At 44.9% G+C, this 17,824-nt stretch overlaps 1 protein-coding gene across 1 annotated transcript in view; it reads left to right on the forward strand.

Moving 5' to 3' along the window:
• The window catches only part of ARHGEF10L (Rho guanine nucleotide exchange factor 10 like), a 68,762-nt gene that overhangs the window by 16,550 nt on the left and 34,388 nt on the right, over positions 1-17,824 (forward strand). Inside the window, 10 exon segments of the mRNA XM_087944794.1 lie at positions 482-584; positions 4,379-4,483; positions 7,019-7,122; positions 7,990-8,067; positions 8,957-9,136; positions 9,241-9,357; positions 11,222-11,314; positions 11,730-11,903; positions 14,104-14,249; positions 15,828-15,842. Of these exon segments, the coding sequence (XP_087800920.1) occupies positions 482-584; positions 4,379-4,483; positions 7,019-7,122; positions 7,990-8,067; positions 8,957-9,136; positions 9,241-9,357; positions 11,222-11,314; positions 11,730-11,903; positions 14,104-14,249; positions 15,828-15,842 (1,115 nt within the window).

Below are 17,824 nucleotides of genomic sequence, written 5' to 3' on the forward strand. Positions count from 1 at the left end.
AATAAATAAATAAATAGGACGTCAATGATTGACAGGCAGGATGAGCACCTGAATGACAGTCCTGTGACTTCAGGGAAGCTGTGAGGGTCATATATGTGAGGACTAGTTAGGAAATTACTTCCTCAGCACCGTTGCAACTTTGTACAGTTGCTAAACAGGACAGTCGCTAAGAGAGGACTATAGCTGTCTTGTATTTATAGTTTAGGAACTATAAGTCTTCTACGGTCTCGGCATCGGGGAGTCTTTTGTTTACATCCATCCTGGTGTCTCACAGTCTCTCGGTGTCTCTTTTAACAACCACTTGTAAGTCACGTGACGTCTCGCTGAGTGGCGGAATCGCTGCACCCAAGCAGCAGTCATTAAGCGAGGATGAGCTTTTATTTTTTTCTGAATTGGAATAAAAGGGAGTTTTCCTTGGCCAGGGTGTCCAACGGCCCCCGTTTGCCTCCTGTAATTGTTTTTAAAACTGATTTTTCTGCAGATGACCCAGTTTATGAAAGCAGCGAAAAGCGGCACGAAGGATGGCTTGGAAAAGACCAAAATTGCTGTCATGCGGACTTTCCTGCATAAGAAAGATATTCCAGGTAACGGGGTTTATTAGACGTTGTGCACACAGGTGACCTAAACAGAAAAAAAAATTCAGGTAGTATTCTGACGTAGGCTTCCCAAGATCAGGAGGCCGACTCCTCGTTTCCGATAAAACCCCTTTTATTTAGGTTAAAAGGGAATTCCTCTCCAGCAAAGTCCCGGCAAACAGTCTTTCAAGAGATTTCACGACTACAGACCTTTACCAGGCTGGGAGAGTTGCCAGGCCGATATCTTCTAAACGCCACTCTGTAACAGCAATTACTTGGCAAGAAGTCAGGAACAGATCTTCACCCTAATGAATTGAACTAATTGTCTCCTGCAAAACCCCACTCCCCTTTCGCTCCTCTTTATTCCCTATGGGAGGGGCCATTCAGCGTCCACCTGTGGCTTTACTCCCAAGTCGACCCTTGTTTCTTAGCTATTCCCTTCTCCTGGCAGCTCTGCGCATGCGCACATCAGAAACAGGCTCCAGCTGCTCTTCTTCCCCACTGATCTCCGACTCCAAAGGCAGCTGACAACTGTCGGATGGCCCTGGCCCCATCTCTGCCTCCGACGCAGAGCCCTCGTCAGAGCCTTCCCCAGACTCCAGGTCTGGCCCATGCTCCACCCCAACCTCCTCAGTGTCCGAGTCCGCTGCCAGCTCTGCTGGCCGCTGGCGGGCCACAACAAGTAGTTCTCGACTTAACCACAGTTCGTTTAGAGACCGTTCAAACTTAACAACGCCACTATAAAAAAGTGGCTGCTTTTCACACTTTGCAACGATCAAAATTCAGACGCTTGGCAACTGACTCGTATTTATGACAGTTGCAGTGTCTCGGAGTCATATGACCCTTTTATGCGACCTTCTGACAAGCCAAGCCAATGGGGAAGCCTGATTCACTTAACAATCGGGTTACTTCTCAACCACTGCAGTGATTCACTTAACAACAGTGGCGAGGAAGGTCATAAAATGGGCCAAAATTCACTTAACAAATCTTTCACTCGGCAACAGAAATGTTGGGCTCAACCCGTTCTACCACTGAGAGCATTTTGGCATACTGTGTAACGGTGTAGTATGCTGGATGCTCTGTAGTGGATAAGAAGATGCTCCAGAGAGTTATAAACACAGCACAAAAAAATCATTGGTTGCTCCCTTTCTTCTTTGGAAGAGATTGTGAAGACCAGTTTGTATTTAATCTGCTAAGAAAAAAAAAATAAGAAAAGCATTTTTCAACTTTCATTGTCCTATCCTATCTTTGATTTTTAAATATATCCATTTAGAAATCCATTTAGTGCTCTCTAGAGCACTAAAAATCTCCACAGACCGTTCTCATCCTGGACATTCCTATTTCGAACTGTTACCCATCAGGGAGACGTTATAGGTGTCTTAAAATGAGGACTAAGAGACTTGAGAAACAGTTTCTTTTTCAAGGCAATAATTGTCTTGAATCAAACAGCGCATTTGTGATCCAGTCCTATGTATATAGTGGCATTTTTAACTATTTAACTTACTAAATGTTTTAGATAGGTTTTAGACTAAGGTTTTTAATTATTATTATTATTATTTTAATTATTTTAATTTTTAAATACTTGTAGTGTGATTGTGATGCGGCGTTTGGGGCACTGTGCTGGAGTAGCTTTCAAATTTTCATTGCATTCGTGGAATGCAATGACGATAAAGGTAAATAAATAAAGTAAATAAAATTAAAAATTGTGGCCGTAAGTCAAGGACTGCCTGTACTTGGGACAAATATATTACCGCCTTTTTTGTATCATTGAACAGAGCCTTCCAAAGATAAACAGCAAAGCTGTAGGAAATGTAAAATCCAGATTATGGAAAGCATTAAGAGTGAAGCTAGTTAAAATGGCCCAATTGCCTTGAACTGGCTGGCCGGTTCTCTGAAAATTAGGATTTTGGGAGGGAATAACCCTGGGCTTCTTTCTGTTTCGGGTTGCTTCAGAAAGTCCTCTGCTTCATCATTTCACACAACACGTTTTCTGTTGCTTTCATCACTTCCCTTATTCTAGCATTAGGGAAACTCCTTTGATTGATGGGAAAAGAGGAGGGGGAAAACGGAAACCGAAAATGCTTTGATTTTCCTCTGCCATTGGGTTTGCTAACGGAGACTTTCAAAGCGATTAAATCGGCTGCCTTAAAAAAAACACCAAAAAAACAGAGAATGTATATTCTGGGGTAGATGCAAAGCTCCCCAAACTAAGTTGGCAACTTTTAAGACTTGGGGACTTCCCCTTGGTGGTGAGGGAATTCTGGGAGTTGAAGTCCCCGGGTCTTAAAAAGTCGCCAGCTTTTGGAGGTCCCTGTCTTAAAAGAGAAGAGAGAATTGGTAGGAAAGTTTTCTTGAATTCCTTGGCGAAATTTTTGTAGAGTTCAGGTCTGTGTGCATTCAATCAGTCAAATGCAAAGACGGGGACAGTGGGCGAATTATTTACTTATTATTTATTGTCTGGAAATCAGAGGAACTGAGATTCACCTTTGCAAAGTCAAAGTGGGTTTGATGACTAGAGTATGGCCAGCGAGTGATCCTGGCTTGGTTAAGAAAAAAACAGAAATTCCCCCTCTGGATTTAGCGTGGTTTGGAGAGACTACAGGAAGTTTACTGGAAGTGATATATTATTTTCCCTCCACCTATCTGTTTTACACTTTTGTTTTTGAGTTTAATAATTACCTCTTTTCTTTGTGCCGTTTCTGGGTATCTCTTTATTTCCAATAGATATTTTCCTCAGGATAATTTTTTAAAATAGTGTTTCTAATTCTCATCGAGACAGAGGTGAGAAAGGACTCTTTCTTTCTTTCTTTCTTTCTTTCTTTCTTTCTTTCTTTCTTTCTTTCTTTCTTTCTTTCTTTCTTCCTTCCTTCCTTCCTTCCTTCCTTCCTTCCTTCCTTCCTTCCTTCCTTCCTTTCTGTCCTTCTTCTTCTCTTTCTGTCCTTTCTATCTCATTCCTTCTTTCTTTCTCTATTTTGCTTCCTCTCTTTCTTCTTTTCTCATTTGTCTCTTCCTTTCCTGTCCTCAACTTTCTTGGCGTTTTCAAAGACTTTTAAACTCCCAGTCTCTTTGACAACATTATTTTCCCTGAAAGGTGGTGAAACTTTCTCTGCTGGGTAAATCAAACCCTGACTGTATCTGATTTTCTTTTTTTAAAGTGATTTGTTTTGTTTTTAATTGTGCTGTTCCTCTTTGAATATTTGTTGCAAACTGGGTTTGTTTCTGGGAAGGAAAAAAGTTGCAAAGAATGAGGTGTGAGCTGCTGTAGAGCCGTTTTGGCCTTTTTCTTACACACACACACACACACACACACACACACAGACACACAGACAGACAGACAGACAGACACACACACACACACACACACACACACACAGATGGAATGGGTGAGTCTCCTTCCATCAGCCTTCAAAAGTTCATTCCCAGCACAATTTTCTTACCCACTTCCTTGTTTTGGGGTGGCACCGTTGCAAAACGTTGCTAGAATAACTAAAAACTGCTTATTCAGGGGGAAAAGAAGACTTAGGAACCAGCTGAACTTAAAAAAAAAATACTTGAAGTTTCTTTTATCTCTTTGTATAGTTATATAAATGCAAGGCTTATGGGGGGGGGGGTGTACAGAGCTGTTACTGAGCTAGAAAAAAAAGCAAACCCCCCCTCCCAAAAAAAAAAACCCTCAGCTTTTCAAGGTTTGGAGCAAAGCAGGGGAACCGTGCCAGGATCCCGCCAAGATGCTTTCCCCAAGAGAACAAATGTGAATTCATGAGCGAAAGAATTAAACATGGTGGTCCTTTCCTTCGCTGTAGCTGCGGATGGAGAGACGAGCAGAGGGATCTCGGGACCGGAAAGGACGAGATCTCTCTCTTGGACCGGGGAGATTACCGCGGTCCGTAGCTTCTCCGTAGAGAGAGGTATGGATCCCCACCACCCGTGGGAGGCAAAGCACGGCTTGGTGTGCAGTGTGGCATTAACCAGCGACTGCTTCTAAGCGGCTGATGGGGAGGCTGGCATCTGACTGGCATCCCTGGGGTGGGTTGGAAATAACCCTTTATGGAAAGCCGACACAGGGAGCCATTTCGTTTGAATGCAGTTGTGTGGACGAAAGAGGCCTGGCTCACTGCCGGACAGTCCTTTGCGAACAATTTAGGTTAGGGGGATTTGAAAAAGGGGGTGTTTTTTTTAGGGGGAGGGGGGTTGAGCACAGAAAGGCCGAGCTTTTTGTGAACCAGAGGCGAAACACGTTGAGTTCCCTTTTGTTCCGTCCTAATCCTTACTGGCGGTTGCGTCTGGATAGTGGACTCTTTTTTTCTGCTAATCCAAGGGTCGATTACTAGAGAGTTAAGTAAGGATGAAGATCCTGCAAGCAAGATCTGTGCATTGAGAGGGGAACTTTTGCAAAGCCTCTCATCATCTGGCAGATCCCTTTGCTCGCAAGCCCCCGTTAACCAATTTTTTCTCTAAAACAAGAGAGAGAAAGTTTCCAGTCGATTCACTTATTAATTCTCTCCCAGATTAGTTTTCGAAGCAAACAGCAGGATGCTCAAGTGTTTCTTCTAGGAGAAAAAACAAACAAACCCAAAACAAATAATAGTGTTTTGGTGTCATTTCTATTTACACCCCGTTGTGTGTGTTTTTTTCTTTTCCCCCCACCGGTGGGATTGTATTTGGCACTTCAATTCCCCCGGCCCTGTTTGCCAATTGCGAAGATCTGAAAAGTTGGAAATATACATATATATATATTTTTCCTGGCAGCGTTTGTATGGACTGGGGTCTGCAAGAGCGATATGCCCAGTGGTTGTTGGTTTTTTTTTTTAAGATGGTCTTCCCCCCACAGGATGTTTTGGGAGACCCTTCCCCTCCCTCTCCTTTTAAGCTGTTTCCGCTCTGAGCCGCCTCCCCGATGGCAGCTCTCCCAAGTGCGCCCGGCAGCTGTTCCCAAAATTAGGGAAGGAAAGGTCAGCCTTGCCATCACTGGGCTATTCTTGTCGTCGACCCGCCCCGAGTGGCTCACGCGCTTCATTTCCCCCCCCCCAATGCTGCCGGCTTGGATCTCCCCGGGGTCCTGCTGGTACCCGGGGCCCTTTTCAATGAGGATGGAGAGCCCCCGACTCAACTGAGTTTTTCGTCTTGAGTTTCGAGAAAGAGGAAGTTTTGGGGCTTGGTTGAATGACAGGAAGGGGAGAACTGCTCCCACGGATAAGATGTGGAGGAAACGGCCTCGGGGAAGAGCCAAGGATTATGTGATCGTTCACTTCTCTTCTTCCTCCTCCTCCTCTTCCTCGCGCTCAGGTAAGGCCAGCCAGCTGGCCCATTTCTTCCCCCCCCCACCTGTGCTTGGGTGGTGGGTTTCTCTTTTGGGCTGCAGTCCGCTGCCAGCTTGGTGGCATCGCGTCCTGAGTGGCTTGTGGGTGCTTTATCTGCCTTGGCAAGGATTTCCTTTGTCATTGTGGGAAGTGAATTCATTTGCAGCCTGGCTGTTCTTTATTTTATTTTATCTTTCATTGATTTATATTTTTTCTTCTTCTGTGCAATAACAGTTTCTTTAAAACCTGGTTGGGGTAGGGCTGGCTGGCACACTTGGAGCAAGAATCAAAACCAAATCTCCCCCGCTCCCCATCCAGCACCCTTGAAGGCTCCTCCATCCCTCCCCAAAGAATGCAGCTTGGCTTACTTGCTAGAGTCGCTCGTTCCTCCTTTTGCTCCCAGCCAGGCAGCCCCTGATTTGGGTACCAAGTTAAGATGCTGCCTCTCTGTGTTTTCTTCGCAACCCCTTCCCAAAAATGCGGCTCTGTAAAAACGGTTCCGTTTTTTGTTGATTGCCTTTGTTGACTTCGCTTTGGAGATGCTGCCCATACAGCGTCTCCCACTGGCAGTGCCAACCGTGCCCAAGGGGACGGACTTTTGCTGAGTCACTTTGCGCCCATGGATTCGTCGGTGCTAGTAGAAGGGTCGTTTTGCAAAACTGAGACGCTTTCTTTCTTTTTTTTTTTTTTTTTCCGTCTGGGACTTTGAAACGGTGCGCCAATGAATGCTGCTCAAGGAATGCAAAATGGCCAGACTAATAATAATAATACATTGGTATGTCGTTGGCTTGAATTTCCTTCTGATTTTACCGGTTTCTCCAACACTCTGGCGGTTTAATATTGAGGACTAGAAGCAAGGAGGCTTGCCCAGGGATGGGGATGTGTGCGATGTTGGAAGTGTGTTGTGACGCATCTTGGCTCGAGACTGTTACGTTTAATCCGTGTCGCTTCGTGTTGCTTTTGTGGATATTAACAGCGTTCATCAAATGCGCTCTCCAGCCTTGGCTACTTCAAGACTTGTGGACTTCAACTCCCAGAGTTCCACAGCCAGGAAAGTCGTTGAAGAGTTGAAGTCCACAAGACTTTAAAGTGGCCAAGGTTGGAGTCGCTTTCATTTTTATTTTACCTGCTTTCGTTCCTCAGGGGACTCCGAAGAAGAAGATGTGGGATTCTTGGAGGTACCAGTTTCAGAGGCCAAACAGCTGCCGGAGTTGGGCCCGATGCCCGAAGGGTTAAGCTCACAGCAGGTTTGTTTAGGGGGTCCAACCTGAAATCTAAATTTTCTTGAACTGGTGTGATGACATGGGGTGTGGCACAAAGGCAACCCAGTCAGATAATCAGTAAGAGTCCCTTTATTAGCTTCAACTTTGCCCCCGATGTCCTGGTTACCTTCTGGCTGGAGAAAAACTCTCCCAGGAAACAGCCTTGGGCTGCAGAGAATCAAGTCCAAAACGTGGTCAACAAAAACTGTAACTATGAGTTCAATCAAGGCAAGATGAGGTCATTAGGCTGGCAGAGTAAGAGAAGGAATTCCAGACGTGAAGGTATGGCAGTAATTCAACACAGTTGGGAAGACGCCAGGAACACAGATAACCAAAGTCAACACAAGATAAAACTCACGTTTGCTCCCAGCAGCTGACGTACTCAGCATCCATCTCTTTTAAATTCTCATTCCCAGGTGTGGCTAATGAAGGGAATCAGGGCCCTTTCCTCCCCCGTAAGCCACACAACCCACGTTGCTCCGTTCCTCCCTGCGTGCCCTAGGATGAAGAGGGGATGGGCCTGGGTCTTCCTCTGAACTCCCTCTCCCTTGTTCTACCTCTTCCCCAGTTTCCTCCACAGCCAATGGAGCCACACTCCCACTCCCTGTCAGCTGTTCGTCTTCCTCCTCGGATTTAGACTCCGACAGGGGCATGACAACTGAGTTCTTTATTTGGGATTTTGGGCCTTCTTTTTGCAAAGGCCCCTATCGGCTGCAAACCAACCAACCCTCCAGGAGATGTTTGGGGTTTTGAGACAAACACTACCTGAGCTGGTGAATCCCTTCTTGTGGTGGGGAGTTCCACAAGCTGCCCCCATGGGCTTAATTCCACGGCTCTCTTCTTTTCTCCCAGGTCATACGACGTCACATCCTGGGCTCCATTGTGCAGAGCGAGAGGAGCTATGTGGACTCGCTGAGGCGCATTTTACAGGTATTTGGTCTTTTGGGTGGGGGGGGGTTCTCGAGAAGAGATGCTCTCTGGGTGCCCTTTGGGCCAATGGTGGGAAGCCGAATCTCTTGCCAATTCTGGCTTTGTAATACAATTAGTCCTCGACTTACGACCACCATTGAGCCCGATATTTCTGTTCTTAAATGAGGCATTGGTTAAGTGAGCTTTGCCCCCCTTTTACAACCTTTCGTGCCACGGTTGTTAAGCGAATCACTGCTTCCCCCATTGACTTTGATCGCAAAAGAGGATCGCATGACTCCGTCATAAATATGAGTCAGTTGCCAAGCGGCTGCATTTTGATCATGTGACTATAAGTGCTCGTAAGTATGGTAAACGGTCCTTAGTCACTTTTTTTCAGTCCAGTTGCAACTTTGAACCTTGTAAAAGTGTAAATCAGGGACTACCTGTAGATGGATGGGTTATCAAAGGTGTTGTCAGGATTCTGGCAGTTACCCCATTTATGAGTCTCGAGCCAAACTTCCAAAACTTCAAAAGGATTTTATTGGGAATTAACATGTCCGGCACTGCCTGGGTGTAGCCGACTCTGAGACACATCATTCATTGTCACCCTTGACCCTGGTTCCCCACCCCACCCCCTGGGTGTATCCTAATCCATATCCTCCAATGGGACACATCCATAGTCCAGAGTCATCAATCAGGCTCTCCAGTTAGAATTTTGCCCGGCAGAAACTTCAATCACCTAGTTACTATCTTTGAAAAACTATTTATGGAATGCACTTTTGCTTTCCAAGCTGCCGCACTGCTCTTTCAAAAAAAAACCTTTCCCCCCTTCCCTTTCTGTTGGCAACTCTAAAAAGACCATAGAAATATTTTACGAGTTGACAGTTGTCTCCCGTCGTCTTCCAAACAGGATTATAGGAACCCCTTGATGGAGATGGAGCCCAAAGTCCTCAGTGCCAGGAAATGCCAAGTGGTCTTCTTCCGGGTCAAAGAGATCCTCCAATGCCACTCCATGTTCCAAATCGCCTTGTCTTCACGGGTGGTTGAGTGGGACTCCATGGAGAAGATTGGCGACCTTTTCGTGGCCTCGGTGAGCAGCGTTGAGACGTGGATATGGCCGCCCATCTCAAAGATGTAACTTCTAGAGGGAACCCTGGAAATGAATCTCACTGTCCTGCATTTCTTTCTCCAAAGTTCTCCAAGTCCATGGTCTTGGATGTGTACAGTGAATACGTCAACAACTTCACCAGTGCCATGTCCTTAATCAAGAAGGCGTGCTTGACCAAACCAGCTTTCTTGGAGTTCCTCAAGGTAAGAAGAATGGACATCACAAAAGCCCTGGACCTTGGGGCAGAACCCATCAAGGGATTAATCTGGTTGTGGTCTGTCGGCAGCCTGCGGAGATGGCAGCAGAGTCAGACAGTGTGGGGGGGAACATGGGCCAGTCCGGGAGTCTGGGGAAGTCTCGGAAGAGGGTCCTGCGTCCGATACAGTGATGGGGCCAGGGCCATCTGTGCTGACTCTGGAACCTCCAGAATCTGGCAGCAGCGAGGCAGAGAAATAAGGGGAGCCTGTTCCCAGTGTGCATGCTTGCGCAGAGCTGCCAGAAGGCAAGAACAGTTAAGACAAAAGGGGGAGACTCGGGAGTAAGGCTTGGAAGCGGTTGGCCCTTCCATGAGACATAAAGGAGGAGCAAAGGGACAGGAGCCTTTGCAGGAAGCAACTTTGTTCACACTGGTCGGTTTGAAACCTGACGCTCGATATTGAATTTGTGCTCGATGTTGAATTTGTGCTCCAGTTGTATCACTAATTGGAAATTTAGTCGTTGGCAGCACTTCAAGGGAGGTAAAGGTGCGTGCTTATCAAACTTATCCTGAAGGACTTTGGCAGGCTTCCGTGGGACTATTTACAAACGGTTTGAGACTCATTGCAGGCTGTGAATGACTAAAATTCGCAGCCCTTGAAATAAAGAAAAAGGGGTTTGGGACTAACGTGTGTTTGTTAGCGTCTCAAGAAGCCTTGGTCAGAACAAATCTTAGTTTAGGGGTCACAGAGTTTCGCCATATGCATGATGGTTATCTCTCCATCCCTTAACCCATCTGAAGTTCGACGGATGAAGGCGTCTCCTCTTGTCCTTGAAGTTTCAGCTATTGAGATGGTGACGGCGGTTTCGATGGGTTAGGAAAGCAATGACTGGAATGAAAGATAATTGGATTCGTTAACTAATCCATTCTGCAGCTAAATTGCATTTGAATATGAATGGGTCGTGAGGATCTAACGGGGATAATGAAAAATTGTGTTTGCTTTCTGCCATTGAGTTTAGAAGTATACAAATTAATAATTTGGGTCTAATCTCTTGCTCCATTCATTCGGGGCTGGGTTTTGTTTTGTTTTTGATAAACAATGGAGAAATATGCAAAATTGGATGCAGCTGAAGAGTTTCTGGATCCAAAGCCCACTTCAGGGTATAGTTGTAGAGTAGAACGGTTTACTCTCCATCCCACCCTGAATTCATTCATTTGGCAAGATGGGATTGTTGATAGATAGATAGAATTCTTTATTGGCCAAGGGTGACTGGACACACAAGGAATTTGTCTTAGTGCAGATGCTCTCAGTGTACATAAAAGAAAAGATACATTCGTCAAGAGTCAAGAATCATCAGGGACAACACTTAATAATAGTCAAAGGGTACAATAAGAATATAGAATAGGAATAGGAATAGGAATAGGAATAGGAATAGGAATAGAATAGAATAGAATAGAATAGAATAGAATAGAATAGAATAGAATAGAATAGAATAGAATTCTTTATTGGCCAAGGGTGACTGGACACACAAGGAATTTGTCTTAGTGCAAATGCTCTCAGTGTACATAAAAGAAAAGATACATTCGTCAAGAATCATCAGGTCCAACACTTAATGATAGTCATAGGGTACAATAAGCAATCAAATCATACTAGGAAACAGTCCATATAAAGCGACAAAGTTATAGTCACAGTCGCAAGTGGGAGGGGATGGATGATAAGGAGTGATGAGGTGGCCCTAGAGCAGAGTTGACATTGAATAGGACAAGCCTTGCTGAGATGTGACACCTCCATGATAGGCCCACAGATACATTGGAGAAGGAAGAAGAGACGTCCACCTCTCAACCAAGCCATTATAACTTTCTTTTTGCAGAAGAAACAGATGGCCAGCCTTGACCGAGTCACTCTCTACGGCTTGATGGTGAAGCCCATACAAAGGTTCCCCCAGTTTATCCTCCTACTCCAGGTACCATTTTTGTTCCCTTGGGTTCTTGAATTAGGGAAGAACTTCTAGAACCATGTTTCTCAACCCTTTGAAGATGGGTGGACTTCAGCTCCCAGAATTCCCCCAGCCCGCTTGAGTTGAAGTCTACCCATCTTCTAGTTTGCAAGGTTGAGAAACATGGATCTAGGTCAGAGGTCTTCAAACTTGACAGATTTAAGACTTGTGGATTTCAGAATTCCTCCTCCAGTCATGTTAGGAATTCTGGGAGTTGAAGTCCACAAGTCTTAAACTTGCCAAGTTTGAAGACCCTTGATCTAGGTTACGCCAAGCAGAGGGAAAGGGTTGGGTTGGCATGTTGAGGAAACTTCTAGAGTGGAACTCAGCATGGATCTCAGACGGCCCTCAATTGACTGGTCTGTTTCTTCCCTCTTACCAGGATATGCTGAAGAACACCCCAAAAGGACACGCTGACCGCTTGTCCCTCCAGCTCGCCCTAACAGAACTGGAGACCTTGGCTGAGAAGCTCAATGAGCAGAAGAGGTTGGCTGACCAGGTGGCTGAGATCCAGCAGCTGACCAAGAGCGTCAGTGACCGCAGCCATCTCCATAAGGTGGGTGATTCTCACAGGACGCCCGGCCCAGTGGTCAGTTCCAATTTCCTTCTGGATGTCTTCAGATGACAACTTCCACGCATCCAAGTATGGTTGTCATCTGGACCCATCTGGTGGACTTACAGGTTCAGAAAACTTGCTTTGCTTTTGGTTGCCTCTTTGGTTCCTGTCATGCCCCGGTTGGAGACTGAATCTGAGGGAGAGGAGAAACAGCCGACAGGGAGTGGCAGTGTGGCTCCGGAGGTTGTGGAGGAGGCTGGGGAAGAGCACAGGCCAGCTGGGCAGTCAGAGGAGGACCCAAGTCCATCCCCTCTTCATCCTAGGGCATGCAAGGAGGAGAGGATAAGGCAGAAATGTGAATTTCGTGGACTACAGGGGAGGAAAGGGCCTTGATCCCCTTCATGGGCTGCAGCTGTGAGAACTGGTGAAAAGGACGGACTGCGCATGAGCCAGTGCTGGAAACAAAGCGTGAAAATATTTCTAGTCTGTCCGTTCTTACTGAGTTTGGTGTCCTTCCCGGTGTGTGTTCCAATATCTGTGGACGTCTTCAAGCCCTTATCTTGCCTGGTTCCCTTAACTGCTTCAGTGTGGTTTGTGTTGTTTTTTCTAGTTATAATTTATAGGTATTTTTAGTTTAAACGGTATCTCCTCCTTTTTGCAACTGTTTGTGGGTCATTTCGATGGGTCATCTCTCTCTCACCTCTCTCCTCTCTCTCACCTCTCTCTCTCTCTCTCCTCTCTCTCTCTCTCTCTCTCTCATCTGCCTCTATCATATCTCTCTCTCAACTCTCTTTCTCTCTATCATCTATCTAGCTACCTTCTATCAATATATGTCTGTCTGTCTGTCTGTCTGTCTCTCTCTCTCTCTCTCTCTCTCTCTCTCTCACACACACACACATACACATCTCATCTCTCATCTATCTCTCCTCTCTCATCTCTATTATCTCTCTCTCTCATCTCTCTCTCTCTCATCTCTCTTTATCATCTCTGTCCTCTCTCTCTCTCATCTATCATCTCTCTCTCATCTCTCTCATCTCTCTATCATCTCTCTCTCTATCATCTCTCTTTATCATATCTCTCTCTCTCCTCTCTATCATCTCATCTCTATCATCTCTGTCTATCATCTCTCTTTATCATCTCTCTCTCACCTCTCTCCTCTCTCTCTCACCTCTCATCTCTCCTCTCTCTCCTTCTCATCTGCCTCTATCATATATCTCTCTCAACTCTCTTTCTCTCTATCATCTATCTAGCTACCTTCTATCAATATATGTCTGTCTGTCTGTCTGTCTGTCTCTCTCTCTCTCTCCACACACACACACATCTCATCTCTCATCTGTCTCTCATCTCTATCTTGTCTCTATCATCTCTCTCTATCATCTCTCTCTCTATCATCTCTCTTTATCATATCTCTCCTCTCTCTCATCTATCTCTCATCTCTATCTCATCTCTATCATCTCTCTCTATCATCTCTCTCTATCATCTCTCTCTATCATCTCTCTCTCTATCATCTCTCTTTATCATATCTCTCCTCTCTCTCATCTATCTCTCATCTCTATCTCATCTCTATCATCTCTCTCTATCATCTCTCTCTATCATCTCTCTCTATCATCTCTCTCTCACCTCTCTCCTCTCTCTCTCCTCTCTCATCTGCCTCTATCATATATCTCTCTCAACTCTCTTTCTCTCTATCATCTATCTATCTACCTATCTACCATCTATCAATATATGTCCGTCTGTCTCTCTCTCTACCTACCTACCTATCCATTCATCCATTTACCTCTATTTCTAGCTAACTAGCTACCTCTGTCTGACTGTCTGTGTGTGTGTGTCTCTCTCTCTCTCTCAACAAACACAACCTCTAAAGTAAATGATCCATTTCACAGCTTAAACAAACACGTCCTTTTACACCTTAATTTGCTTCCTCCGAGCAAAGCAATCCTTTAATTTAAAAAAAAAACCTATTAATTCTGTGACTTGGCCTTTGGTTCTTCAACAAACAATGATGAAATCAACCATGTTCATGAACAATATCAGAAGTACGGTCCCTTATTTCCCCCCCCCAATATTTTTATTTTTCCTCCAGGGAAAATAGCCTTTAAAAGCAGAGGTTTTTTCCCTTCGCCCGTGTCGTTTTCAGATAAGGCCACGGTTCTGTTTTGCTTTGTAATTTCATTTTTCGCTTTGTTTTCCTTTCCCCCAGTTGTTAAATTCGGGGCAACGGCACCTGTTATTCTGTGAGACCCTGACAGAGACGGTTTATGGCGACCGAGGTCAACTAATCAAATCCAAGGAACGCAAGGTGTTTCTTTTGAATGACGTCTTAGTGTGCGCCAACATCAACTTCAAGTGAGTGACTGTCAGAGTTGTATGTCACACAGGGAGGTTGTGACCTGGCACATGTCGGAACACAAATAGAAATTTAAATTTCAAAGGGGTTCTAGTGCCCTTCCTTGGCCTTCTCGGGTCAAATTTTGGCCTCTAGAAACAGGTCAGGATTTCCTGCCTTGCGTAGAATTATTGGCAGACTCTGCGAGAATTATTCCTTGCTCAAATGTGGGGGAAAAAGTCTTGTAATTCCAGAAGTCTGGTGCATTGTTCAAAAAAAAAATGGAAAATGTTTATTTCCAGAGTCAGAGGCTTTATGATTGGGCCTCCAACCTTGGCAACCTTCTACCATTGCAACAGAGAGAATATTTTAACTTAGTATTTTAATCTAGATACAAGGACAGTTTTTCCCCGAATGCCATCACTCTGCTAAATAAATAATTCCCTCAACACTGTCCAACTACTTAGTAAGACTGTATTACTATTCTTCTTCTCATCCTTCCTATTACCTAACTCTTCCCACTTATGTCTATAACCATGTTGTTTGTATCTTTACAATTTATATTGTTTTATTTGTTTTCCTAGTATGTTTTGATTACTTATTAAGTAACCTTATGACTATCTTTACAATTTATATTGCTTTATTTGTTTCCTAGTATGATTTGGTAACTTATTGGTAACCTTATGACTATCTTTATAATTTAGATTGCTTTATTTTTTTCCTAGTATGTTTTGATTGCGTATTAGTAACCTATGACTAGATTCTAGATGAATGTATTTTTTCTTCTTCTTATGTACACTGAGAGCATATGCACCAAAGACAAATTCCTTGTGTGTCCAATCACACGGCCAATAAAGAATGCTATCCTGTTATGTATGGTTTGCCAATTGCACAGTGGCAGATAGGACAGCGCTCCAGAGGGTTAACATAATTGCCCAGAAGATCATGGGTTGCCCTCTCCCCTCTTTGGAAGAGCTTTATAGCTCCCACTGCCTTAAGAAAGTTCAAAACATTCTCAAAGATCCATCTCATCCTGGGCACCCCCTTTTTTTGAATTATTACCATCTGGCAGATAGTATCGGATAATAAAAACAAGGACAATTAGGCTGAAAAACAGCTTCTATCCCAGGGCAGGAGCTCTGTTGAATTCTACTGCCTAGTGCAATATTAATGCAATATCAGGGGTTTTCAGTTCAACTGTATAGAATGCGAAGGATGTGCGTTTGTGTTTTATTTTTGATGGTTATAATATACACCGAAGATGGCATTTAATTTCATTCTACGTGGTGCAATGACAATAAAGTAAACTGACTTTTAAGACTTGTGGACTTCAACTCCCAGAATTGACCTTCGTGGCAGGGGAATTCTGGGAGTTGAAGTCCCAAGTCTTAAAAATTGCCAAGGTTGGAGTCCCCTTCTTTATATGGGGGAGGAACACCCAAAACCAAGAATGCAAACAGAAGCAAGAATTAACTTTGGGGGGGTTTGCATTAAATCCTTCAACTGCTCCAAACTGCCAAGGAATTTAATATTTTTTTTTTAAATTGTTTGGAGGAGAATTAAATGACGACTTTTCCTTTGATGTTTCTTTTTGTCAGGCCTGTGAACACTGGGTAGGATGCGAATGGCAGATCGGTGCAGTGATTGTGTGGTGAAATGCACAATGTGCAACATGCATGCTATTGTAGCATTTTTGGCTTGATTTATGAGGCTGTGGCGCCCAGCAGTGGATGCATTTTGCATGATTGTGTTTTTTAAACAATATTCCAGTTCAGGGGGCGGGGGGAGATTTTTCTACAGGTACTTCTCAACTTACAACCGTTCAAAGTTACAACAGCACTGAAAAAATCGGATTTGCAACCAGCCTTGCACCTATGGGCATCACGTTCACCTGATCAAAATTCAGGTGCTTGTCAACCAGGATGTATTTCAAACATCCAGGGCGCATCTGATCTCTACTTGCCACCTTCCTAGCCAAGTTTCCGACATGCAAAGCCAGATTTGGGAAGCCAGATTCATTTAACAACTGCAATGATTTGCTTAACAACAGTGCAAAAAGGATAGTAACATTGGAAGCCATGGCAATAGTACTTAGACTTACACACTGTTTCACGGTGCTTTTACAGCCCTCTCTAAGCAGTTTACAGAGTCAGCCTCTTGCCCAGGGGTGGGATTCAATTTTTTTTTTACTCTCAGTCCTGTGGGTGTGGCTTGGTGGGCGTGGCAGGGGAAGGATACTGCAAAATCTCATTCCCTCCCCACCCCATTTAACCTGCTTTCCAGCTCCGTTCTCCTGTGCAGGGCAACCAAAGGAGACCCAGCCGATCAGCTGGGACTCAATGGGAGGCAGAGAAGAGATGGGGTTGGCGGGGCCAGTCAGAGGTGGGGTTGGCCGGTTCTCTGAACAACTCAAAATTTCCACTACCGGTTCTCGAGAACCGGTCAGAACCGGCTGAATATCACCTCTGCTCTTGCCCCCCAAACAATCTGGGTTCTCACCCCGGAAGGATGGAAGACTGAGTCAACCTTGAGCCAGTTGGTCAGGATCGAACTGCTGGCTGTGGGCAGAATTAGCCTGCAATACTGCATTCTAACCAGAAGGAAGGAAGGAAGGAAGGAAGGAAGGAAGGAAGGAAGGAAGGAAGGAAGGAAGGAAGGAAAGAAGGAGGGAAGGAAGGAAGGAAGGAAGGAAGGAAGGAAGGAAGGAAGGAAGGAAGGAAGGAAGGAAAGAAAGAAAGAGGGAAAGAAGGAAGGAAGGAAGGAAGGAAGGAAGGAAGGTAGCAACAGCACTGAGACTTATATACTGCTTCACAGTGCTTTACAGCCCTGTCTGAGCAGTTTGCCTTTTGCCCCCAACAATCTGGGTCCTCACTTCAGAAGGATGGAAGGCTGAGTCAACCTTGAGCCAGTCAGGATCAAACTGCTGGCAGTGGGCAGAATTAACCTGCAATGCTGCATTCTAACCACTGCGCCCCCACGGCTCTTAATAGCAATAGCCCTTAGATTTCTATATCGCTTCACAGTGCTTTTCCAGCCCTCTCTAAGCGGTTTTGCAGAGTCAGCCTCTTGCCCCCAACAATCTGGCTCCTCATTTGACCCACCTCGGAAGGACGGAAGGCTGAGTCGACCTCGAGTTGACTGAAGCAACTCCTTTATCCACCTTATACTGACCTTAGCCATGGAAATTCTGGCAGCGATTGCGGTTGTACGTTGAGGGCGTCCTGGTTTTCTTCCTTGGCAAATGAGCACCCACACGGTGCAGAACTGGGTGTTGGGAGTGGGGGCGTTTTATGTCCCCACATCACCATAGTGGTATGTAAGGAAGAAAGCTTCACCGCCACTTAAAAAAGTTTGGGAAGGAAAAAAAACAAACAGTGGAACTGGAGGGTTATATTTTGCTTCCCTTTGTCTTTTTTCTGGTGTCTTAACGGCTCAGTTCAAGAATTAATATTTCCTTGCAAAATCTGCTCGCTGCTTTGAGGTTCCTTAAAGTGTGTCTTGCAGATTTTCCTGGGCTGTTGTGAGCCCGGAGGCAGAGTGTACCCATCCTCTCTCTCTCTCTCTCTCTCTCTCTTTAAAAAAAACAACAAAAATC

Source organism: Notechis scutatus, chromosome 16 (genome assembly GCF_049901735.1).
Source record: "Notechis scutatus isolate UNSWTSFEM ecotype Mainland chromosome 16, rNotScu1.2, whole genome shotgun sequence".
NCBI classification, from domain to species: Eukaryota; Metazoa; Chordata; class Lepidosauria; order Squamata; family Elapidae; genus Notechis; species Notechis scutatus.